The sequence below is a fragment of the Micromesistius poutassou genome (assembly GCF_964030765.1).
Source record: "Micromesistius poutassou genome assembly, chromosome: 13".
Taxonomy (NCBI): domain Eukaryota; kingdom Metazoa; phylum Chordata; class Actinopteri; order Gadiformes; family Gadidae; genus Micromesistius; species Micromesistius poutassou.
The window spans coordinates 4,187,699-4,212,202 of NC_140283.1; the positions used below are offsets into that span (position 1 = coordinate 4,187,699).

The window sequence follows — 24,504 nt, forward strand, 5'->3', positions numbered from 1 at the left end:
GGTTCCCACGGTGAAGTGTCGTTGTGTTGATGGTAAGCGTTTAACACAGAGTCTTTCCTACTTTTTATTTACATTCTTGAGTCTTCAAACACTACATGTCAGCAATTCAATTCTACAGCTTTTATTGGAAGGCTGATGAAACCAACTATATGGACAAAATACTATATTTGTATGCCCTCTATTTAAATATAAGGTTACAATAGTGTTCTTTGAAACAAGTTGAAGCAACAATGGAAACCATAATTTAGAAAGAATATATAAGAAGCCAAAATATAATCAATGGTTCTCCCCTTTGGTTGTTAGAGAATGTGGGGAATAGCTTTGTGTAAAGAATACAATTAAACTATTCAAAACAATTCAAAAGAATACAATCCAACTATATTTGCATGTGAAAAGGAGTGTGTGTGTATGTGTATGTACTACTTCTTCACCCATATGTTTCTCCGGTGATGAGACGGTCATAGTTCGATGCTGGCCTTCTTTGACACAGAACGGCACAAGCACACAGAATGCCCAGCATCTGTAAAACACAGACGCAAATCACTTAAAAACAAGTTTTCTGTTTTGGTTGAATTCTAATTACATATTTGAACCAATCCATATTTAGAGTTAACTTGTAAAGCTGCCTCAATGAATCAAGACATTCTCAACCTACACACAAATAAATGCAGCAAAGTCATGAATGGTTAATCCAAAAACAGGATGGAATAAACCGATATTAGTCATTTCAAAAGGGACTTTTTTTAGAACGTATACAGCTTGTGTCTGCCGGACAGGACAGGCAGATGGTAATAAGAGCCCAAACTATACATGTATAGAAATCTTAAATCAACCAATTTAGTCTGCCAATAATTTACGACCCTGACAAGAAATTAGGTCACGCAGTGAAGCTTTCCATCTGTGTGGCTTCTGAGGTTTTTTAGTTCACACACAACTTCTCCAACACCCGTTAATCTAAGCTTTTCAAAACCAATCGCCGTACCTGAATTGTAGCAAACGTCACCGCCGCCAGGATGACATACATCATGATCTCCTTCAGCTTCTTCACAACCAGAGCTTCACAGCCCTGTAGGCACAGGGCGTCACCAGAAACACTGAATATCACATCCCAGCTACAGAGGTCTCAGGACTACAATCAGCAAAGTGAAGTCGATCATTAAGGGATGGAGCATTGATCACCAGAATCCTCCGACTCATATAAATTTGCAAATTGGTCTGGCGATATCAGGCTATATCATAATTTTAATTATTAGAACCTACAAAAACTGTCTGTCACGATAAATCAATATCTCTAGTTAATGACTTTACAATATGACTCAATGGCGACCAGCAACACTAGTGGCTCTATGACAGGCCTGAGGTGTGGCACTGGGACAGCAGTAGGGTTGAGGGCCCTTACCTCTTGGAACAGGTCCTCTGTGTGTGTCAGGGACCCAGTACAGGTGCTGATCTCCGGTCTGCAGCAGCTGATCGGTACGCTGTTGTTCTTGGAACCTTCAAACCACGGAGTGTGCGTCCAGTCAGAGTAGTTGTGGATCCCACAACACTTGAGCTACGGAAAGAATTAAACCTTGATTCTCCGAGACCGTCGCCAACATAATAATAATAATGATGATGTCAATTTGTTCATCAGGGTTCGGCCGAAACGTGAGTGAGTGTTGTCACCTGTCTCTGCACGTAGTCGATAGCACGGCTGGCAGCATCACTGTTGGTTCCATTGTATTCATTGTACACGCCCTGGATTGAACTGTTCACACGTTCTTCAACCTGGCAACCAACATTATTTGTGTGTAAATAGATTTGACAAAATATGAACATATGCCTAATACTTAACAGAAAGAATCACCAACTTATGTTGGGTGGCACATATTTTCATTTTGATTGATGGAAAATTTAAGGCAAGCCAAACTATAGTAACTGATTCTCAGCAAGTTACTGATTATGGACTTGATCTACACACCTTTGCTCTGTAAACATATCCAAGAACCACCACGGCCACTTCAATCATGAAGACCAGCAGCAGTATGAAGACAAACTGTCGATAGTAAGACACAATGCAGACTTTTTTAGGACAAAACACATAATCATAATGTGATATTCTAACCAGAAATAGTTTATATATATATATATCTATATATATATAGATATATATATAGATATATACACACACACACACATCCAAAAGGTTTTCGAAGGTTTCAAATAAAAATATCCTAATAGACTATTCCAATATTCTTTAAAATGTTATTTTACAAATGTATCTACCACTAATTTGGTGAATACATGGTATAGCTGGTTGCTCCCGAAGTCTCATTACACTACTTACTGATGCCAGTCCACAGGGACTCTCCCGGACTGTGGAGTAACATCCGATGAGGCCAATGATGAACAGAAGTGCCCCAACGCCAATGATAACCGCAGCCGGGATAAGGGTATAGACGTCTTCGAAGAAGTGATCATAGTTGTCATATGTAATGAAGACATAGGCTCCAGCATAGCACAGAACCCCAGCAGCCGCCTGGAACAAGAGACGACACGGTGCTCAATTAGTCATGTCCAAGAAATAGCAACGGGGAAAATAAGAACTGATTAAATGGACACGGAACATTAATGGTAGGAAGAAACAAGCAGATGGAAGACTTTTTTTAATTAACTTTAAAACACAAGACGTGAAAAAAAGGCTCTACCTGATAACAATAATCAGCATGCCTCTACTACCGTCCCGCTGTAAACAAAGTTCAGCTGCTCTGTGGCGCAAGATCATACGAGCTCTTTAATACTCACCCAAAAGATCAGGTTTAGGAAGACCAGGGCCGTCTTCGATGAGGTGATACCACAAGCGCCCATTTCTTAAACCGGGTAGTCAATAGATCGTTAAATGCAAAGTCAAAGGGATCCTATTTCAACATGTCAACCACCGACTGAACTGCTGGCCCGTATTCAGCACGACTGTTGTGCTGTTTCTAGCTGCTGTACATCAGGTTGACCAATAAAGGGCGCTGTTGGCCCGTTTTGAGGACGACTGTTTTGCTGTTTCTAGGTGCGGTATATACCGTTGACCACTAGAGGCCGTGGTTGGCCCGCATGGATCGCATCCTGTTGGTTCAATATGAGTCTGTTCAGTACATGTATTGCAATGTGCCACAGCATCTTTAACCTCAACCATTAACGTTTAAAAAGTAAACGTGTCCTGTTCGTGTATTACAAGTATTTTCTACTTATGTCATATAACTACCTATTGCTATTATATATATAAATAAAATACAAATATGTATAAACAAATATATTAAAAACGGTTATTACACTTCAAAAAACCCCTTAAAGAAACTAAATTATGTTACAAAGTATCCTATCTTACACCGTCTATATATAGACAACATGACAAGTAGTAAAAAAAAAAAGAAAAAAAAAGTTAGTAAGCTATTTTTTAGTTTGTGATGTTGTTGCACTCCAAAGCCATAGGGGGCGACCAACTTAATCCTACTGGTTTTATATCAAGCTCATCAAACTGGTCGTTTAGACCTTTGAACCAGAGGCGTGAGGCTCTTCTCTTTTAAAACCTGGTCGAATAAACTTTAAATACATATCGTTTGAATGACATAACGTTTGAATCAACCCTTTACTTGGAACATCTATCCTGCACTAAACCGAGGTAGGCTGTAGTTTACAAATAGTGGACTGTCAATTACATCGATGTCAACAAAGATATGTCATAGAACATATACCATCATAACCCATAACAATACTTATACAATAAGATCATCTGCCTATGCCTATGCTTCGATTGTGGTTGTTTATCATACTTTAACAGGTGTAGTCCTCTGAAACGATGGCAGGCGACGAGATGGAGAACCCGAGTGAAGCCGAGACCTCCTCTGGTCCCCAGACTCGGACCCTGTGTGTAGCCGAGCCCTCCTCTGGTCCACAGACCTCCTCCGGTCCACAGACCTCCTCCGGTCCCCAGACTCGGACCCTGTGCCGCTTCTACTCACAGGGAAGACGCTGTAACTTTGGTAAAAGGTGCAGGTTTGTCCACGAAAGGAGCGATGCTCACCTGAACCCGACTACGATAGAGCGGAGAACGGAGCAAGAGAGTCAGAATGGGTCGCTTCCCAACCAGCCTGACAGATCGATGGTCACTGAAGGGGAGATGGACCATCAGCCGAAGCCACCTACGGAGCGCAAGGTGGGCTCTGTGGCCAGGAGCGGAGGACCTACCCGTCGTAGCTGTCGGTACTTTCTCTCCGGCTCCTGTACTATGGAAGACAGATGCCGGTTCTGGCATCCACCCTCAATGCCCCCATTGGATGACCAGTTACCCCCTATAGCTCAACAAAGACCCATCAAAGCGACGCCTGCTCCTCCCGTCCACCATCTCCAGGAGGTCAAGCTTGGTGACGTTACAGAGGAGGTCACCAAAGAGCTCCGGGACACCGAGATAAAGCAGATGATGAAGCGTTTTCCTAAACATCAGCTTATTGTTCAGGAGCGAGGTGACGGCCAAGTAACCTTTTATAGAGCCACTGTAGAAGCTACTGATCCTGACTGGGTAAAACACTAACCGATGACATTTATAACACACAATCAACGTTAGTGTACCAACAGGAGAAGCCACAGTTTTAATGTTTTAGTTTAGTTGGGATGAATCGTGACACATTTAGGACAATGTTAGTACCTGTTCATCAAAAGCTATACATACATGAAATTTGAAGTATACTTTGCACTTTCTCTATCAATTGCGACCAATAGGGACCTCTTTAAAGAATAATATATGTTTTGTATTCATATAATTTATCATATCATACAGTAGCATGATTGCATTGAATACTTCTTGGTATACTGACTTGGACTGTTGCTTTGACCCACAGCCATTTGACCTTAAAGAAGTTGTTATATTGGTCAGCTTCCCAGAAAAATACCCTCTGGAGGTAATGACAAGTACATCTCCTCATATTCCTGAATATGGTCTTATAGTCAACTGTATTACACAAACTCCAAATGTGAACCATAACTCTGGCATTCCTTCTTCAGATATTCACATTAGACCTACCGCTGGACCAGGACCTTCCATCAGTAATGGGCAGGTAAACTGACTTCAGAAGGCTTCTATTTCCTATTAATGAGTAACCAAACCTAAAGGGTGATACATTTGCATTGTTTGACCAGCATGCTGTATTTGGGCGTGCAGGCATGTTCAGGAAGCGTCCCAGGCCTGGCTGCAGGCCAAGCATGCGACCAACAAGCTGATGGGGAAGGTGGAGCTCCTGTTCCGGCCCTACCTGCGCTGGCTGGACCGCAGCATGGAGCGGCTGTTCACCGAGGGAGCCAGGCAGGTGAGGACTGGCGTCTGATGCCCGCTACGTTACCTGGATGTACAAACATTTAGGACTGCAGCTCACCATTATGTTCCTGTTCGAGCATCGTTCATCGAGTGATTCTCAAAAGCGATTCATCATGTTGTCTATAAAAGGTCTTCAATTATGATTTCTCCAACTCCAATATGATGCCTTAGATTTATTTTATCTAAGAATAGGAAAACGAAAGTATTCATTTGATAACCGTCCATGAACCAAAGATTAGAATTCCTAAAGCATTAAGGTATTTTCAACTTGATAAATGACTTCAATGTTTAAATTGGTTATCGATTGTCGATATTGGATTTGAAACATTTTCTGTCCAACAGGCAACCGGTCCATTGTCCCATCGTCGCGGCCCTACACACATTGGGTCTGTTCTGTGTTCTGTTCTCCAGTGTGTGACTCTGTGCCCGTCTCCTGTTGTTTGAACGGTGTGTGTGTGTGTGTGTGTGTGTGTGTGTGTGTGTGTGTGTGTGTGTGTGTGTGTGTGTGTGTGTGTGTGTGTGTGTGTGTGTGTGTGTGTGTGTGTGTGTGTGTGTGTGTCCGACAGCTAAAGAAAGACATTGACGTGGAGCGCGCCGGGCTGCAGTTCATCCGCTACGAGGAGCTCCAGGCCACGCTGTGCGAAGAGCCCGGCCCGGCGGGCCCCGAGGGCCCCGACCAGGAGGGCAGCGGGGGGCCGGGGGGGCCGGGCGACGGCGCGGTGGCCGGTTCACACGGACGGAAGGCGGAGCGGACACAGGGATGGGGCCGGGACGGGGAGGAACATGAGGAGGAGGGGGATGAGGAGGAGGAGGAGGAGGAGTCGTGCCGTCTGGTGGAGAACATCAAGCTGAGCGCGCCCCGCAGAGGGACGGAGGTGAAGCTGCTGGGCCTGAGCCTGGGAGACAACACGGCCACGGTGCTGGCCCGCCGGGTCACCGTGTGTCTGCAGTGCAACCGGTACGATTCACACACTGTAGATGTGTATAGAGGGCCAGGGACAATGTGACTAACAAGACAGGTTCACAGAACACACACGTGTATGTATATACTGTGTATATATATATATATATATATATAATATTTATGGAATGTTATTTGCGATATATTTTTGAACGGTATGTTTAACATGAAGATTTTGGATATATATTTTATCTTTTTATATATTTTTTACTTAACAATGCAAGTTGTAATGTTAACGTGCATCAATAATTAGTGAGGAATTTCCTTGTGTTTCTGTTTTTATGCATGCGTGTGTGTGCGTGTGTGCGTGTGTGCGTGTGTGTGTGTGTGTGTGTGTGTGTGTGTGTGTGTGTGTGTGTGTGTGTGTGTGTGTGTGTGTGTGTGTGTGTGTGTGTGTGTGTGTGTCTGTGCGTGTACATGTGTGTGTCTGTACGTGTGTCTGTGTGTCTGTGTGCGTGCGTGCAGCTGTAAAGTGACGGCCGACCTGACGCTGAGCGTGACCCTGCCCTGCACGGCCCAGTGTGAGAAGTGCAGCGCGAGCATCGGCGCCACCTTCAGGCCCAGCATGCTCCACCCCTACAGCGACGTGCTGGGCTACCTGGACCTCCACAACGCCGTGCCCACCGACCTGGTGCTGCAGGACTGCGAGCTCACCGTGGGCTGCCTCCACTGCTCGCAGGACGGCCCTGTGCAGGTACCGCGGCACCTTGCTCCTCGTTCAGTCCGGACTTTGTCGGTTTATGGTGTTTGTCTCCCGGCCCAAAGGTCCCCTGGCCTCCAGCCCCGTGGTCCGCGGTTCACCTGTGGGCCTCCTCGACACTCTCCCTGCTGCCGCATTTTGATTTGATTTGTTTTATTTCAAACATGTAAAATAATGAATGAACAACACAACTGTAAACCGAAAGTGCAATAATGACATGAAGTGGAGAACGAAGAAGCGAAACTCTTAACGATGTCTCACTGAATGACATGTTTCTAAAATTCAAAATGACTAAAGTGCTAAAGAGATGCAACAATAAGACTAAATATTTTCTAGAAGCCATGGGACCTTCTGATTGGCTGTCCTCCCGTTTCTCCCCTCAGAACGTCTGCTATGGTCAGACCAAGGAGCTGAATTGCGAGCACTGCCACAGTAAGCTCAGCATCCTGGCAGAGAGCGCCAGGTTCCAGTACATCCAGCCACGCTCCAACAAAGCAGGTCAGAAGCGACTATCCACTCACAGGGCTTCTGAGCCCACAGCACACCGCTGCATGCCCTGCACCACCGTGTATTAGATATATCTATAACGTGATTGGTTGGTTGGTTTTTATCACACATTAAACCCGCACTCCTTCACGAATGAGCTCCATTCCTTTGAGGACTGCAACTCGGAATGAATTCAGTAGAACATTATTGATATGATTATTGCAAGTAACAGCTGCTGCCTCAACAAGTCACCCTGCCCTGTCAAACACGTAAACACATGTCCAGCAAAAGTTCCATACCCAAAGTGATTGAACAACATAGCCGTTAAATGCCTTTATTGGATATGGCATACAAAGCATTGAAAGGTTGTTACCAAACCTAAAAAAAATATATATTATATATATTTGTGAACCAGGAGTATCCATGTGCACATGTGTGATAATTGTTATAGTATTATTCCACTGATATCTCAACGACTGATGTTTTATCTGTCACCTGTCCACATGTTCTGCAGGGCCTAAAGATTCAACTCCTAACTATGGGAGGAAGGTGAGGGACCCGGCCGTGCAAAAGGGAAAGCCCCTTCCAGAGAAGGGGGCCTGCAAGCATTACAAACAGAGTCACCGCTGGCTACGGTAAAGCCGTCTCCCTGTGTGCATACATCTATTCAATAGACAGGATGGATGATCTAGGACATGCTAGAGGCTTAAACAAAATCGCAATAACAAAAATGAAATGATGATGTACAGCATAAAAGAGTTTGTCGTCTGCCTTTCAAGTCAGGGGCAGTGACCAAAGGACCGTTTCAAAGTCTGGGAGACATCGAGGCATGCAGATGTTAAAAAGCGGTGTTTGCCTGTGTGCTCTGAGCTATAACGGTGCGGACATCCCACGATCCTGGTCCAGGTTCTCCTGCTGCGGGCGGGCCTACGCCTGCGACGTGTGTCACGACGAGGACCAGGACCACCTCATGGAGCTGGCCACCAGGATGATCTGCGGACACTGCGCCACGGAGCAGGTGAACGCATGCAGGGCGCATGCAGGGCGCATGCAGGGCAGGCCATGCACAATGAGAGTAGTGTTCCCTTACAGGGATAATCTGTTTAGTGGAGGTTTAGTGGAGAAAGCCTTTATTCATGGCTTTGGCATCCTTGGTGGTTAATAGACCTGAAAGCCCTGTAGGTTTCCATCCCAAGTCAGCACCTCAGCCTCGTTATTTTGTACAATAAGGCTATTCACTTTTACAGTCGGATGTTTAGATGCTAGACGTTAAAAATTATTAGTATTTATGTCAAATCTTTGTTTTGTATTGGGAAGAGGTTTAGCGTTGTGTCCATTGTTTTGTATCCAATGCATATCATTCCTTGGCCTCTAGTCTGATGCATGTCCCCCCTGTCCTGTCCCCAGCCTTACGGTAACGGGAAGCCCTGTGTGGGCTGTGGGGGCATGATGACCAGGGGAGCTCACAGCAGCTTCTGGGAGGGGGGCCTGGGATGCAGGAGCAAAGTGAAGATGAGCAGGTAGGTCCTGGACAGTTTTAAATACTTTGTTTTGTACTATGTTTTATATACTTTTCACCTTCATGGAGACGCATCAGAGCATTGTCAAATATACATTGGTGTTTAGCCTCTACAGGGAGGGCCCGCCTTGAAGTCATTTTAATTGAATGGTTGAATATGTTATTCCGGAACAGAAACGACCGGCAGAAATATGCCAACACCAACAAGACCATTTCACGGAAGGCGGCAGCTGAGAAGAAGTAGGACGAGGCGGGCTGCCGTGTCCTGACCGGGGACAGATGACATATCACGCAGATCTTTGAATTGAATATGAAATACAAGATTTGTATAAATCACGGTTTGTTAATCATATCGATCTGTTGTATGCGGTACTTTTGTATATTTACAGAGCGGGTAAACTGAAGACAAGAAGAGTCATGATACAGGGTGTGATATTATAGATTCAGAGGAGAATGAACCACTTGAAAATGGAAACAAACGTTTTGATTGCGATTGCAGTTTTCTTTATTTAGCGAAAATTGACAGGCCTAACCCTTTATTCCGTGTTCATATCAGAACAGAGGACGAGAGCATAGTTCGAAAGTTCAAAATGGAACTGTTTGTCGGCATGTTAAGTGCAGCCTTAATCTTGTTTAATGTCCTTGTAGAGGGAAAGGGTCAGGGGTCAACCAGAGTCCCTGTTAGGATTACATAACTTCATTCATTCTGCCTATGATCCATTGTTTGCCTGTCCTCTTAATTGAGGACATTTGGGGGTATTTGCGTAAAGTATGAAATGAAAATACGAAGTTAAACAATTTGACCACTGTAAATGTCAAATAAAATAATTTATTTTATTTGAATCAGGTTTCAAAGCTACTTCTTGACCCAGGTTTTCAAAAAAGTAATGCTGTTGTGGAGGGAAGTTTGTTTTAATCAGGATTGTGGGGGGGGAGTGCTGCCTCATTGCTCTCTCTCTCTCCCTGTTTCCTTGCGAGCAAATCCCTTCACTCTGCACCTTTTATAAAGGGAACTACAAAGTAGGGGACTACAATCTTGGGAGGCACAGACTCCTAATGAGATGGAGAACTTGACCGAGCAGCACCTTGAGTTTCTTCACCCTCAGGCTCCTTCAGACCGGCTCCTGCAACCTCTCTGGGATCATCTTCTCTCCAACCACCTGCCTCTCATCACCTCTCCCTTCTTCCCCGTGCTCCTCGCCTTCTCCAGCTACTTTTTCTGCAGCCTACCCTTCGCCGCTCTGGACCTCCTGGGATCAAAGGTGCCTTTCTTCCATCGCTATAAGATCCAGCCAGCCAGACGTCCCACACTGGCTGCGATGGGTCAGAGCTTCCTGAGGGCCTTGTACAATCACTTGATCTTCGTTTTGCCGGCGGTAGCCTTTATTATGCCCCCGACCGCGGTGCCCCAAGAGGCGCCGAGCGTGTACGAGGTGCTGGTGGACGGGCTGGCTGCCCTGCTCCTGTTTGACACTCAGTACTACATCTGGCACGTGGTGCACCACAGGCACCTGCAGCTCTACCGCTGGGTGCACGCCATCCACCACGAGTACATGGCGCCCTTCTCCTGGTCCGCCGAGCAGCTCAGTGTCCCGGAGCTAATGGCGGTGGGGTTCTGGGGGAACCTGGACCCCGTTCTCCTGGGGTGTCACCCGCTGACGTCGTGGTGCGTGACCGTGTTCAGCATCTGGATGTCGGTGGAGGACCACATCGGGTACGACCTGCCGTGGGCGCTGAACCGGGTGGTGCCCTTTGGGCTGCTGGGTGGAGCGCCAGCACATGACATGCACCACCAGAAGCCCGGCTGTAACTTCGCCCCGTTCTTCAGGCACTGGGACAGAATCTTTGGCACGGCCGCGCCGATTTAAATCAACGCAAAGAAGTTGTGCAGCGGTGTGTAAGAATATACACGTGGGACGCAGAAAATTAACCTGTGATCTGTCGTTGACTTTTTATTGTTTATACTGTAATTTTACTGCACTTCTGCTCTGAAAATAAATGTTTATTTTGTTTAATGATGCGTGCTGTATCCCTAACAATGTGTCTAAGAAGGCCCCCATAATTTCTACAACGTAGACTGACACTCAATGTCAATCCATCGATTTGGGACAAAGTGTTAAACATATCTGTGAAAGGGAATTCAATCTTGTAGATTATTTTGTTGTTTGTTACGTAAGGAGCTTTCAAAGAAAGTCCCCTCTGGTATTTACACGAGTCTAGCCATGAAACAGATTTCCCCTCCTTTGCTTTACTTTACTAAAAAAAACTATCAAGAAGGCTAAATGAATAGCACAAACAGAAAGAATGTCTAGTTCCTAATAGTTATATCTTTTGACAAATGAACAACTTACATATATTAAAAATAAATACACGTTTATTGAACATATAACACACAAAGGTCACTTAATTAAGACTTCTGTTCAAATATTGCACAAACATGTTTGAAATGTGTCCTATGTTGTCCGTGGGGTGCAGCTTGGTGTAGCTGATGAACTGCCGCCTCAGCTTCCTCAGTTCAGCCATGTTCAAGCTCCGGGTGAATTCAACGTAATAACATCAGGTTAAGGAAAGATTGTGTGTTAGTTCATGTGACAAAAACGATTCTTTGGAAGCTGTTAACCTTATTTGACCAAAGCAATATACGACCCATACAAAGCACCATAAGGATGAAACTAAAAAGTTGTGTGATGACTAGTTTACTTTCTTGGGCTGACCTTTTCAAAGTGAGCCAGCAGGAGATATCAAAGTGCTAGCTACTGAAAATGACTCACCAAAGGCGTGCTAATCGAATCGAGCTCTGTTCAGAAGTACAACCGTGTGCGGTCGCTGAGCCGTCAGCAGTCTTCAGCTGACTCCCATTAAAGTGTACGCTCTTTGATGGGTGGTCCCACCATTTACACCCGCTGCTCAGACGTGTGCTCAATTGATATAAGCGGAGTGTTCCTACCGCAAGTGCTCAGCCGATCTTGGGTTACAGCTGGGAATGCTAGTTTACTTCACCGGTTTGGCATTACCCAAATATTGACTTAGGAATACAAATAGCTACATAACAAAGATAACATTTCAAATATAGCAATTTTCTTAATCTTAAATATTTCAAAGGATATCTTGTCTGTGGTTCCAGGAACAGTGATGAGGTCACCAGGGATGCTTGTCTTCTGAGCATTGAGAATAGCCTGAAATTAATAAGTAGTGCATAGCAATGGACTTGAAGCAAAAGTAACCAGTGGGACACACATCAATGTACTTTGGGTAATTGTGTTTATGTGTGACTGACTTACCATCAGCACCTCCTGTGTCACCTTGTCCAACTCGTATAAAAAGTTAGTGGAGGACAACGGTTGCTGCAGAAAAAGACAAGCCAGTAAACATGCCTTATATTTATGCTGTGCCTGTTGCTGGATAAAAAGCCCAAACAAGTGAAGATCCTAGCGGACGTACATTTCTAATGGGCCTGTGTGACTCACGCTCAGGGTGGACTGGTTCGGCGGGGGAGCTTTTCTCTTGAAGATGGCGTCGGAGATGTCCTCAAAGGGAGGCGTGTCCTCCTGCTGGATGGTGAACAGAGGGCTGTCCCATCGGTTCCTGGAGTCTGGAGCTTCAAACCGCAGCACCAGCGCATCCAGGCTTCAAAGGAAACCACAACACCAGCAAATAAACAGGCTGACGTCAGGCGGACGATTTCTCTCACAAACAGATCACCCCAACAAATCTCCTTGGTCTCTCAGTGGATGAGAGACCAAGGAAATTTGTTGGGGGATACGCGGTAAGGGTTTAGTAGAGGATACGGGACTTTAAATAGGGTGCTTCTTACATCTCTTGGGTGTACTGCTCCTGGGGCTCTCTGCTGCTATTCCATGCTGAGCTCACTTCGACTGAGGTCAGACAGTAAACCTGTATAAAAGACAATGAAATCAAAGATGTTGATGTGTTTTGAACAGTGGTTTAGGTCTGTTTCTGAGTTATCTACCGTGGTCATACTTACTACGCAGTGGGGTGTCTGTGTGTGTTTGATGAGGCAGAAGAGTTCATATCTATACCCTGTAGAGTGCAAGGAGTAGAATGAGAAAAACAAGGGTCTTCATGCAGCCAGTTTTTCCTTTGTATCAAGAGGTATGCTTACCTTTGATGTAATTCAACGAATCCAAAATGACAATATCTTCCTTGTTGATCTTCCTAAGCAACAAATGGCACGGTTAATAGATGTATATAACAGTTATAGTATATTGTTATACTATATGATTCCATTACAAGATCATACACATTATCAAATGTGGAAAAGCTAACCTCTCAACTTCAGCTTTCAGAGAACCTCTCACATTTTTCTCTCTTTGAGATTCTGTAACACACCCAGCAATCATTTCGTGGTGGGTTAAACAGTAACTCATCACGTGAATAATTGATTTGGAATCAAAACATTAAGTAACATAATTATGAAGTTTCACTTGGATAACTGACATCACCAACGTAACACTATCACAATAGTCACATTATGTGTATAACGTTATTTTAAATATTTGTATACGACCGAGTTAGCCAACTGCATTATATTAATACAACTAGAACTGTTAATTTGTTTAGGTTGTGTGATATTACCTGCATAAACAGTATTCTTTTCAATGCACATGGTCCCATCCCCTACAATGTGGACCTTTCTCTCTGTGTTCTTCTCGAAATAGTCCTTTATTTCATTAGCCCGGCGAGTTTTACCACTGCTGGGGAACCCACACATCACTATTAGGGGCATCGTATTCAACTGTTCCACAAACAAGGTGGTCTGATATAAAGTTTGTCAGATTGGATGTAGCATGTTGCCAATGAAGACCATAGTCTGCAACCAGAGCCCTCGCATGAAAACTGCCTCCTAACCCGGAAGGGAAAGGAGCTGAACCAACGCCCCCTTGTTGTCTTTTCCCGTCGTTGCCATCGGAGGTTATCGCCACTAGAGGGCGCCAAAACACTCGACGTACGTAACTTTTACGTTCATCGTTGTTAAATAATTAGACAGTTTTAAAAAACTGTAGATATATGGTTTTTCAGTTTTTTCTGTTTTCTGAACAACTTGAAAATATGACTTAGGCCATTACTTTAAGAGGGTGACGACATGTAAATACGTATATATGAATGTGTTTTACCTCTTCATGTCATTCTCAATTTAATAAAAATAGAATTATAGGCAATATGCGATGAAACGTGCAAGGCTAGGTTACTTTATTTATTATATGATATAAACACATTATTGTAACATGCCATGACAATTCCGAACAAATTATTATTTCAACAATAACCAATTTCACATGGTAAGACTGTCAGGAATTAACACAATAAGACACTCTATTAACCAAAAAACATCATCACATCATCAATAATACATACAAATACATATATACAAATACATTGAGCATCGTTTTCAATGTTTTTTTTTTTTTAATGAATATTATTCAATAATTATTGTTGTGTTATAAATGTCACATTGCAACCATGGTTTTTGCCATTTTCAAGCAGGATCTCGTTTTCTATAATAGAAGTGAAAAAAGACATGTTGCACATTATAAAAAGCAGGAACAAAAATAATTATCACCATTATGGTAAAAATAATAATATACACACCTTTCCAAATCACGTTTCTGTTGTCCTTGTAGAACAATCTTTAACTCTTGTATTATATGTTCCCTCATGTCTTCTGCATCGTGGACAGGGCTGGCAGCGTTCATTTGGATGGGGTTATCCAAATCCCTGTAGGCAGGGTCCATAATAGAGCTGTCCACAATGCTTTTCTTGCCCATGAAGTGACCTTATGAAAAAAAACAATTTAATAGTAACAAGTTATATGAAACAAATGGAAAATAGCAACAATTATTACTAAATAATAATGAATGATAATACAAATTAAAGAATAATAAGAATTATTATAAAAATGATAAAAAAAAAAGACATGTTATAATAAACACAAAGAGATACACTCACCTGTTGCCCATAGGTTCCCCCTGGGGTTCATTTTGATCTTTGAAACTTTATTTCTGAGTTCAGTCAAATCAAGAGTCATGGAATAGGTCACGGTGAAGTAAGTGATGAGAATAAAAGACAGAATTCCTGTGCGGCAAGTGACTGCCATTACAGAAGCCATCCCTTAAAAAAGGTCTCGTGTTCAGATATGATGCTGCGGAGGGCGAGTCCTCTTTACCTTTCTGTGGCTCTGCCTGCAGTTCAGAGGCTGCACTTATACTGGGATAGGATGGGCTTAATATTCTAATTGGATGAAGTCATCCATCAGTGGTTGGTCGGTTCCTCACTAGATGTAACAGAAGTTCACCCTTTCTTCTCATTCTGCCAGGCTCGGCTCAGTGTGTACATCTCACTACATAGCATAATAACGCACCTTCCAGAAGAAGCATCAAAATGTGTTAACCTTCTGAAAGGTGTGTCTTTTATGGTAGAGAATAATGTATGCTGAAAGGCATTTGATAGTTGATGTGCTGGCCTTTTATTATCGAAACACCAACCCTATGGGTTTACTTTCACAGGTGTTCAACATGCTTCACGCCCACTGTGTGTGAAGTTGTTCAACCAAACATTTCATACAAAGACAGACAGAGCGTCAATTAAATGCACCAATTTATTCATTAGTATTTGGAGTAAAGATGTGAGCAAGGCACAGGGGCCACTGCATGCAGCAACAGATGTTGGCTTAAAGTAACGCTGCGAATGACATGTTACATTATAGCTACTCTATACGTACACAAACTATTGTACAAATTGCCGCACAATGTATCAAAAAGTACAAATGTCTTCAACAAGCATTACAAAGAAAAGAAAGATATTTCACTTTGGCCTGTGCAGGTCAATGGGTGAGGGTGTTTTTTCTTACCAGGTTGGTTTGAAGGCAGAGGCCTAAGACAGAAAACGGACAGCTGCTCATGCCTCTAACACGGAAGGTGAACCCACTGATCCGGTCAATATGACCCAATACTTAACACATCACATCCCAAACAAGTGTTTACAGATATAGTGTGGGAGATAATATACGTTGCTGTACTCATTCCACATTGCACACCCCCCCCCCCCCCCCCCCCCCCCCGCGCCAACACAGACGTACAATGTTTAAACAATCCCTCTTGATTTCCAGAGGGGGAGACCGTAACGCGGGCGGTACGACCTGGCCAAATGCAATCTGAATCATCAGGGCTGATATTCATCCAGTATCCAGATCGTGTTTGTGACTGAGACCTTCTTCAGCGGTGTGGGGGGACAGTCGCCTCTTCTCGCTCTGAAGGGGTGTACTCTACTTATCCCATCTCAGTCCAACCAATTTCTAAAAACCACGAGAACATTTCATCGATATCAACAAAAATTTTAAAAAAAAGCAACAGTCATGCAGCCGGTTTTCTATCCGCTCTGCGTCTTCTCCATACCCTGATCTTCATAGTCTCCCTTCACGTTGAGGTATTTAATACTGCTTCACTGGACCTTCTCTTACCTCCAAGTCGTTCTGAGCTCTCAGGTTAACTACTGTAATTTAAAAAGACAGACGGCAGAACAATGTGCAACAATAAATGCAATACATTAACAATTAACACAAGTTGAAGGTAGTCGAGCGCAGACAAATATGTGGGCCCACGCACAGATGCACATACACATAAGTTCATACATAGCCATAGCTCTACAAGAAGCCAGAGATGGCTATGTAATACAAGGCAGAACGTGGGCCTAATCTTGCAGAGATCTTTTGGTTGATGCAAAACTAACCGCTTTTCAAATGTATACTGAAATATAACATCTTGTAATAAAATGTGTCTATATTTGTGTAAATATTTTAACTTATAAACGTATATTTGTCATTCTACCACTGTGTTCAATCGGCGTTGAATCCATGAATCTGAATCTCATTCAGATAGTATAATGTGCAGCGGTAAATGATGCTTGGATATAAATGTGTACATTTTAAACAGATGGCTGCGGAAACAAAGAAAGCCCTCCGCTAAATAAAAAAAAGGACATACCCTGAGTCTCCTGTAAGGATGGTTCAAACCATTTAACAAAAGGAAGAAAGGCAAACAATTGTCAGCTCTACCGTGACAGTGGTTCTATCCCCACACTTCTCCACATAGTACACACACTAATGTGCAAACATAAAATATGACGGAGACATGAACTCATGTTTCCCCCATTACCGCATAAATACTGCATTTCAAGACACGCCAGAATCTTGATCGAATTTACGACCTGTGACCCTAAAACGACGTACCGCCTTCGCGCACAACATCAAAACAATGCATAATCGCCTTCGGTAAGCTGCTCGGAAAAAAAAGGTTGCAGCGGCTCGCCTCTTAACTTCTGCAGAGCGCCAGACTCTGTGTGGAGGTGGAGGCGCCCCTCCCTAAACCACCGTCCTCGTCACAGTGGGAACCCGGTGGCTCCTGGGCTCGTGACGGCTCTGTGTCGGGGGCCCCGGCTCCCGAGTCCTTCACCTTGCCGGTGGTGGTGGCGGCCGCGGCGGCGGGGCCCGGCGGCGATCCGACCACCGCCGGGCCCTCCTTCGCCCCGGCCTCCGAGTCCTCCGTCTTGGCCCGGGGGTCTTTGACCTTGTGCACGATGAACAGGTGCCGGTGGAGGGCGGGCGGGGACGTGAAGCAGAGGCCACAGTGCAGGCACTGCGGGCTGTCCTCCTCCGTCTTGTGCTGGGGGATGTGCTGCTGGAACTGGGCGCCGTCCTCCGTGGTGAAGCCGCACTTGGAGCAGCGGTACTGGGCCTTGGGGCGCTTGGCCGAGGAGACGTCCGGGTTACCTGGGTGCTCCTCCTGGCTGGCTTCGTGGATGCCCGCAGCGGGCCTTTTGGAAAGGGAACCCTGCAGGGCGAAACAAAACCGCCATGTGATTATCTGCATTTATCATGCATTTGAAAATATCACTGCACGCAATTGGATAACACTACAACCAATTGGAAGAATACAAGGGGTGACGTATCCAGACCAGCGGAGCTAACGCAATAGATAAGACTCTTGCAGTATCTGGTCGGCAAAAAAAGCAACGCTTTTGGCCCGCCTACATCAGATACACCGATGTGGTTAATGTTCTGGGCCAGGGGAATCGGGGAATGAGTATATTGCTCGTTCCAAGAGTGACTCGCTGAGCAAATTCAAATTGTGCTCTCCCCAGAAATGTGAATGAATGAGTTTGTAGTAAAGGAAGAATAAACATTACCTCTCCCGAAGGCTTGCTGCACTCTTGTACAGCTGTCTTAGGCATTAGATTTAGGTCTGGGTTTTTAATGCCATGCATGAGACTGATGTGGTTCTTTAACATCACACAGGTAGCAAACGTAGTCTTTGTATCTGTGCAATACCTAGAGATAAGAGAATCATCAACATCAACAAAACAGAAAAAATGGTCATTCATCAAATTAATTGTGCCAAGACTGAGGAATACATCTATTTATTTATTGAGAATTACAAATGAGATGATGAACTTCTTACCAACAAGTGTAACTTTTCCTCTTCCCGTTGTGATCGTTACGAATGTGTCTCCTCAGGCTGGTTGAGGAGTTGAACGACCTCTCACACTGTCGGCATGGAAACCTTTTCAATGACTGGGGGAGAAAACGCACAACGAGTCAAAAGCTGAAGATAGAAATATACTATGATTATCATTTGATGTTGGAATTTTAATGCCCAAAGCAAGCAAATATTTCTTCAGCCTTTACGTTTCAAATTTAAATAAATGTAGACACCTTCCACAAAAGGTTCAAAACATCAAGCAAGGTCGTCTAGTGATGTTTCCACAAGTGATTACCCTTCCATGGTGGTCCTTCATGTGTAATACATAGGAGTCCCGGTCAGGGAACCACTGGAGACACTCCCCGCACGTCCAGCCCGTAGGCTTGCCCCGAGGCTTGACCCGATGCTCCACCTCCCTGCTGGGGGCCTCACTGCTGGGGGCCTCCCTGCTGGGGGCAGCCCTGTGTTTAGCCAGGCTGGGGACCTTGAGCTGCTGGATTTTAGGCACTGAAGGCCGGGCTGCCTGGCTTGGTTTTTTGGGCTCTTCCCTCAACATCCCACTGTGCGCGTTCTAAAAAGAGGAAACGATAGAAACACAAAGCATGAGAAACACCCTGTGTGACAGATAGATTCGATATTACAGTGGTGGGGAAATAAGCGGAGGCGAACCTTAAAGTGCTGCATGAGCAAATGCTTCTGGGGTAAAACAGAAGTGCACTCGGGGCACTTGAAGACACACGTGGCCCGGGTGTCTGCGTTCTGATAGAAGTGCTGAAACAGTAATTGCCTTTTCTTGAACATTGTCTCACATGAACACTTAAAGATTAACCTGCAACCAAGGTAGAGAAAAACAGTAAAGAGGCCATTAGACGCTGGTGTCAAGTCAACGTTGAGCTTCAAGGCGTCTCCCGAGGGAGGAGCAGGGCGCTTTACTCACTGGGCGGAGGTTTCGCTAACGTTGTGTTTGTTTTTCATGTGGACTTCGCAGCCGTCCGATGACTTAAAGGCCACTGGACAGCTGGAGCACTTATACAAGACCACACAATGCTTCTCTTCAATGTGATTCTTCTGGCCTTGAACCGTCTTGAAAACCATGTCACAGTGAAGACACCTGAAACCGCAAAGACACAAAGAGTGAATTAGTTTTACATGAGATCTTTTTGGCCGACATTGAGATCGCTGCTCGGGGGCATGTGTTTCGGCGGGACTTACTTGTACCATGCCTTGCGTGCAAAATGAAGGCAGTTTTCCCTCACGTGCTTCTGTATGTCTGCAGAGCGACTTGCTGCCCCACACTCGGGGCAGCAGTAGGGGGCCTTGTGCGTGTGGATGCGTTGGTGAGCCATGAAGCTGCACTTATTAGGTAACAGCATTGAGCACACCTCGCATACCTTGCACAAAACATGAAGAGTGTTTTTACATCAGAGAAGCATGAAGAAGACAACACATACATAACTTTTCAGGAATTTGTACATCATATGGACTCATCTATATTCACTGCAAATGACTGAATCGTACTAATAGTGTTATATCAGCGGAATACTGTGTGGCATCTTGCATTAGAGAAGCCGCCACACATTTACTCAGTGATATTTGTGGCATGCAATTTCGTCCAATTCCCTTAAACGTGCATAATATATTTGCTTACAACTCGGTCAACATCATTGTCAGAGCGTCCACTCACCAGACGGTCCACATCTTCACAGAGTCTCTGGTAGTGGCCCGCGAGTGCTTTGTAGTCAGACAACTGCTTGTTGCACTCGACGCAGCGCAGCCTGTGCCTGATGAAGCTGTCCGGGTACAGGGGCATGACCGGCTGGCCGGCGGCCGTGGACACCGTGGGCGCCGGCGGTGCCAACCTAGCGCTCCCTGCCAACGCCACCGCCACCGGTGCCGCCGCCACTGCCGCCACTGCCGCCGCCGCCGCGCCAACCAGCGGCACAAACATGTGCTCCTCGGCGATGGGCTTCACGTGCAGCTGCGTGCACTGCATAACCGTGCCGCCGCTCTTGTGCTCCCGCGCGTGCGCCAGCAGCGCGCAGCGGTTGAAGAACACCATGGTCTTGGCGCAGTGCGTGCACGACACCTCGATGTGCACGCTGCGCCGGCCGTGGTGGAAGGCCAGGCTCCTCTCCAGGCCGAAGGCGTCGCCGCACTCCAGGCAGCAGTACCCCCGCGGCGGCAGGCCCAGGTTGCTGCCCGGCGGCGGGTTCAGGTCGGGCACGTACGTGGGCACGGGGTTGCCGTTGTTCAGCAGTCTGCTCAGGGTCCCCGCCGCGCTGTTGGGGATGAAGGGCCGCTGGTGGGGCTGCGGACTGGGGGCTTTGACCTGGTGCACCAGGGGGACCGTGCTGCACACCGGGGAGGGGGACGAGGAGGACGAGGAGGTGAGCGCGGGCTGGCCGGGGAGCTGGCCGCCGGTGGACCGCGCGGCGACAGAGGCGGCCACGCTGTGCGGCACCAGGTTGAGGTTAGCCAGGTGCATTGCTTTGGGGAGGAAGTTTGGAGCAGCGGGGCGGCCCATGACCTGACCCGGAGCTATTCTCTTCAGTTTCTGGTTTTGATGCGTGGCCGCCCCCTTGGAAGCGCCGCTCGCGTTGACGGTCGTCGACTGCATCACGCCGTGCCTCTTGGAGCGGCCCTCTGCTTTGTTGGGGGTACGTGTTGACGAAGGAGTATTGCTCGTAGTACTGGTGGTAGTAGTAGTAGTAGTAAAAGGGGTATGCATTCTGACGGCGTTCTCACCCGCCACGGGGTGAGTCTGGGGCGGGGACGACAGGCAGTAGGAGTCCTCGCTGATCATGCTGCGCGACGGAGACGACTCGCAGGCGGAATGAACGTCGTCCGTCTCCGAGTCGGGCAGCACGCTGGTGACCGTGCGCTTGATCTGTCCGGAGATGGTCTTGATGGTTTTTATCCGGACCTTGGGTATGGCCAGCGGCGAGCCGGACCCCACCGCCGAGGGGGCCCTGTCGCTGCTTTCGCTGCACACGCTCACGGGACTGTCCGAGGGCCTCGCCGACCGCTTGACGGCTTCCAGGGGACTCCTGGGACTACAGGGGGAAGCGGGGAACCGGGGGCTTGCCTTCACGCAGTCGTTGTGCATGAAGGAGGGCTCTTTAGTACAGGGCGGCTCACTGGGAATTGTTCGAGTGTTCAGGGCTGCCAACGCTTCAAGGCAAGAGGATAATTTAGATGCTTGGGACTTGACAAACGGACAGGGAGAGGGAATGTCAGAGTTTGAGATGGTACTGGAGTTGCTTTCAAATTTCATTTCACCATTTTCAGGTGTTTGTGCGCTGTTGTGTGAGTTCATTTTGTCTATTTGGTCTGTAAAATACATTTCAGGCGAGTCCATTCTTTTGATATGTTCTGCTCTGCTGAACTCTGCTTTACTGTGCTTGTTATTGGGAATGCCACAATCTTTAGGGAAACTGTCAAACATACTGAGAGACGGCCTTCTTTGATTGTCTGCCAAAGGTTCCACCAAAACCGAGGCTTCAGGAAAATAGGGTCTCTCTTGTTTTGGATTAATACTGTCATTAGCGCTTGGAGTGTCCTCAGACTCAGGACTAGAGATAGGACTGAATTGAGTAAAAGACTCGGAAAAGGGTAACTTTGCTTCAGATCTGTTCTGAACAGGCATCCTTCCAAGAAATTCCCTATTGCCATCCCCATTCAGTGGAGATGCATAGGATTTGGAAAAGCCACCATTGCTTGACTCACTGGAATCAGTGGAGGACCCAGGTACCCTAAATCCATTCTGCAAGTTGGGTACTGAGTGCAGTTTCTGGGCAAAACCATCCAAACACTCCTGCCGACTTGTGTTTTTCACAATTACACTTACGGCAGGAACATCTGCCGGAGTGACAGCTTGGTGAACCAATAGGTGATCATCCAGACATATCCCTGTGTGTTTCAGCTGCCCCCCGGGATCATCGTGGCTCTCCTGCCCATGCTCTTTGGCATCTAACCCTGTAGCATCTGGGATGTCAAAGGCAGCCAGAAGATCATCAAAATCGGGGGTTTTCATGTCACCCATGTCTGGGAGGTATCACATACCTGGAGAAGAATACAAACATAACCGGTCAGAGAGCATTCCTCATTAAACACAAGTATACATTGCTTTAAAGTAGCTGATGTAAATGTATAGGCCAGTAAGTATGTTGAGTGAAAGATTTATGTGTAATTTGGGTTATAGTTTGAGCTGAATATTTGCAGACTAAGAAGGCAGTAGCTCGCATATTAACACGTAATATACATTGTGTTATTATCAAAGAAGCGGGGTCTAAATCCTCGAAACACAGCTGTTTTGGTGTCTACGACCCAGGTAGTAGACTATGTGGGTTGATGCAGAACATTAGCAGAATTAGCAACTAGCTAGCAACACAGCAATGAGACACATCGTACAGCGGTTTGGTGATCACGCAGTGTGCCTTACACAACTGACAATGCCATTATTCATGATCAAAATCCCACTGAACTCACCATTGGCTCCAATGAGTATTAACACGTTAAAAACTAGGACTGACAGAATAGGTTGTTGGCTGACAGTTAGCGTTAGCCACGGTCCTCTATGCTCTGGTAGCATTTAAGTTGGCTTCGTCTTGTATTCCTTCCTTCTCTTAGCTAGCTACAAAGCTAGACACACCCCTTCCTGCTTGTGATGCACGTACTGCCCGCACGGGCTGGGAGAGGATCCTGGAATGTAGCGTTACCCCGGCCTACGGCAACGCATCGCCGTTCTCTAACTTCCAATGAGCTGTGTGCGCTATTAACACCATGACGACAACAACAACAAAAAACACCACAAAAACAACAATAACGACAATGAGAATTATTGTTTCGTTTTTAACGAAGAATTTGACAAAGCACCACTAACCGAACATTTATATGAAACGGATATCACATCAGAAGTCCCTCCCTCTTTCTCGTCAGTAACGGTCATTGTGAGCATCCCGTTCAAGGCGTTCCGTCGTGAGGTGAGCGTCTCGGAACGAGGTTCGAGTGTCACTGCCCGATGCTGCTACAAATAAACGTATTCCAGCACAGTCGTTTTGGTTTATGCTTAACACACAGCAAATATGGGGGTATTAATATCAACATAACATAAAATTAAATTGGATTATAAAATACCAACGGATTTATGTGTGTGTGTGTGTGTGTGTGTGTGTGTGTGTGTGTGTGTGTGTGTGTGTGTGTGTGTGTGTGTGTGTGTGTGTGTGTGCCATTAATAATCTCGAAATTTTTTATGGTTTCTATGTTTTATGGACCACGGATTGATTTAGTTTTGTGAATAATTAACAACGAGTAATGAATCGCACTGAGCTGAACAAAAATATATTAGGTCTATAGTGAATCGCTTATGAATTTACGATTCAAATAATATTACAATTGACTTCATAGACCACATACAGCCACCCATTGGTTATTCTCTCGCAGTATTATTCAATCAAAATACAAAATGCAACTTTCAGTTGTTGTTTTTTTTTTTTACAACAATACCTAACTAAACTAAACAGGTTTATAACGTGCAAGTTTATATTGTACGATGGTGGCGTGGCATCCCAAACTTTGCGTTTTTTATTTATTTATGGCAAAGTCCTAGATAAACTAACTGACTTATGTTATATTATCGCATATCTTCCTTAAGCACCCCTTAATGTCCTTAATCAAATGTCCTATGAGCAATTGGGCTGAATCGTGTCAACGCAATCAATGATCAGGCAGATAACAACACTTCTGCTGATGATGTTGACTGACGGCTGGCAGTTACTGGTTTTTATTGTCTGTTGACTCCGTCACCTCCTCCGCGGGGGTTTCATCGTTGCAGACGTGGACTGGGTGTTATTGTCTTGCTCGCTCTGGACACATTTATTACACCTGAAAATTTCCTTTCCAGGTGTCTGCATGTTTGTCGTGCCTTCACACATCTTCTCCGCACATTGAACAGCTACGTGTATTTAAATTAAACTTCAATTAACCGAAATAATAAATCAGAAT

The 24,504-nt window shown here is 45.5% G+C and overlaps 5 protein-coding genes across 8 annotated transcripts; 2 read left to right on the forward strand and 3 right to left on the reverse strand.

The window, feature by feature from the left end:
• Positions 1–51: 51 nt before the first annotated feature.
• Positions 52–2,953, reverse strand: tspan3a (tetraspanin 3a). Its single transcript, XM_084477337.1, has 7 exons — positions 2,785–2,953; positions 2,327–2,518; positions 1,961–2,035; positions 1,666–1,767; positions 1,400–1,552; positions 983–1,066; positions 52–520 (listed from the first exon to the last, which is right to left on the reverse strand). The coding sequence occupies exons 1-7, from the start codon at positions 2,845–2,847 to the stop codon at positions 428–430; spliced, it is 762 nt and encodes a 253-aa protein (XP_084333463.1). The 5' UTR covers positions 2,848–2,953; the 3' UTR covers positions 52–427.
• A 562-nt stretch (positions 2,954–3,515) lies between these two features.
• Positions 3,516–9,800, forward strand: LOC311356903 (uncharacterized protein). 2 transcript variants are annotated; one of them, XM_084476759.1, is made up of 12 exons: positions 3,516–3,652; positions 3,812–4,549; positions 4,869–4,928; positions 5,032–5,084; positions 5,189–5,333; positions 5,908–6,299; positions 6,768–6,996; positions 7,386–7,500; positions 8,003–8,123; positions 8,395–8,506; positions 8,896–9,008; positions 9,182–9,800. In XM_084476759.1, exons 2-12 carry the CDS (start codon positions 3,830–3,832, stop codon positions 9,249–9,251), a joined length of 2,130 nt encoding a protein of 709 aa, XP_084332885.1. In that variant the 5' UTR covers positions 3,516–3,652; positions 3,812–3,829; the 3' UTR covers positions 9,252–9,800. The 2 variants fall into 2 exon arrangements, 1 of the variants encoding a protein (XP_084332885.1); XR_014637733.1 differs by lacking the exon at positions 9,182–9,800 and having other exon boundaries at positions 8,268–8,506; positions 8,896–8,907.
• A 186-nt stretch (positions 9,801–9,986) lies between these two features.
• Positions 9,987–10,948, forward strand: ch25hl1.1 (cholesterol 25-hydroxylase like 1, tandem duplicate 1). The gene has a single exon (XM_084476760.1). It carries the CDS (start codon positions 10,069–10,071, stop codon positions 10,873–10,875), a length of 807 nt encoding a protein of 268 aa, XP_084332886.1. The 5' UTR covers positions 9,987–10,068; the 3' UTR covers positions 10,876–10,948.
• A 411-nt stretch (positions 10,949–11,359) lies between these two features.
• Positions 11,360–13,851, reverse strand: kti12 (KTI12 chromatin associated homolog). Of its 2 annotated transcripts, none has more exons than XM_084477021.1 (9): positions 13,604–13,851; positions 13,295–13,346; positions 13,131–13,183; positions 12,993–13,048; positions 12,822–12,901; positions 12,475–12,634; positions 12,289–12,351; positions 12,115–12,165; positions 11,360–11,554 (listed from the first exon to the last, which is right to left on the reverse strand). In XM_084477021.1, exons 1-9 carry the CDS (start codon positions 13,752–13,754, stop codon positions 11,411–11,413), a joined length of 810 nt encoding a protein of 269 aa, XP_084333147.1. In that variant the 5' UTR covers positions 13,755–13,851; the 3' UTR covers positions 11,360–11,410. The 2 variants fall into 2 exon arrangements, with proteins under 2 accessions (XP_084333147.1, XP_084333146.1); XM_084477020.1 differs by having other exon boundaries at positions 12,115–12,183.
• A 2,265-nt stretch (positions 13,852–16,116) lies between these two features.
• On the reverse strand, positions 16,117–23,097 carry znf592 (zinc finger protein 592). 2 transcript variants are annotated; one of them, XM_084477747.1, is made up of 9 exons: positions 22,990–23,097; positions 20,186–22,563; positions 19,714–19,892; positions 19,439–19,612; positions 19,171–19,330; positions 18,797–19,072; positions 18,481–18,593; positions 18,209–18,350; positions 16,117–17,853 (listed from the first exon to the last, which is right to left on the reverse strand). In XM_084477747.1, exons 2-9 carry the CDS (start codon positions 22,541–22,543, stop codon positions 17,335–17,337), a joined length of 3,921 nt encoding a protein of 1,306 aa, XP_084333873.1. In that variant the 5' UTR covers positions 22,544–22,563; positions 22,990–23,097; the 3' UTR covers positions 16,117–17,334. The 2 variants fall into 2 exon arrangements, with proteins under 2 accessions (XP_084333873.1, XP_084333874.1); XM_084477748.1 differs by lacking the exons at positions 16,117–17,853; positions 18,209–18,350 and having other exon boundaries at positions 18,548–18,593; positions 18,735–19,072.
• Between the last annotated feature and the right edge of the window lie 1,407 nt (positions 23,098–24,504).

Coding starts and splice junctions, on each gene's coding strand:
- ch25hl1.1 (XM_084476760.1), top strand. CDS start 10,069: ATGGAGAACTTGACCGAGCAGCACCTTGAGTTTCTTCACCCTCAGGCT.
- LOC311356903 (XM_084476759.1), top strand. CDS start 3,830: ATGGCAGGCGACGAGATGGAGAACCCGAGTGAAGCCGAGACCTCCTCT. Junction 8,124..8,394: donor CAGAGTCACCGCTGGCTACG/GTAAAGCCGTCT, acceptor ATCCTGGTCCAG/GTTCTCCTGCTGCGGGCGGG. Junction 9,009..9,181: donor AGCAAAGTGAAGATGAGCAG/GTAGGTCCTGGA, acceptor ATTCCGGAACAG/AAACGACCGGCAGAAATATG.
- tspan3a (XM_084477337.1), bottom strand. CDS start 2,847: ATGGGCGCTTGTGGTATCACCTCATCGAAGACGGCCCTGGTCTTCCTA. Junction 1,768..1,960: donor GATATGTTTACAGAGCAAAG/GTGTGTAGATCA, acceptor GTTGGTTGCCAG/GTTGAAGAACGTGTGAACAG. Junction 1,067..1,399: donor CAGAGGACCTGTTCCAAGAG/GTAAGGGCCCTC, acceptor CTGTGCCTACAG/GGCTGTGAAGCTCTGGTTGT.
- znf592 (XM_084477747.1), bottom strand. CDS start 22,543: ATGGGTGACATGAAAACCCCCGATTTTGATGATCTTCTGGCTGCCTTT. Junction 19,613..19,713: donor GCACGCAAGGCATGGTACAA/GTAAGTCCCGCC, acceptor TTGCGGTTTCAG/GTGTCTTCACTGTGACATGG. Junction 19,073..19,170: donor TGCTCATGCAGCACTTTAAG/GTTCGCCTCCGC, acceptor TCCTCTTTTTAG/AACGCGCACAGTGGGATGTT.
- kti12 (XM_084477020.1), bottom strand. CDS start 13,754: ATGCCCCTAATAGTGATGTGTGGGTTCCCCAGCAGTGGTAAAACTCGC. Junction 12,352..12,474: donor CGAACCAGTCCACCCTGAGC/GTGAGTCACACA, acceptor CTTTTTCTGCAG/CAACCGTTGTCCTCCACTAA. Junction 12,184..12,288: donor TGACACAGGAGGTGCTGATG/GTAAGTCAGTCA, acceptor TATTAATTTCAG/GCTATTCTCAATGCTCAGAA.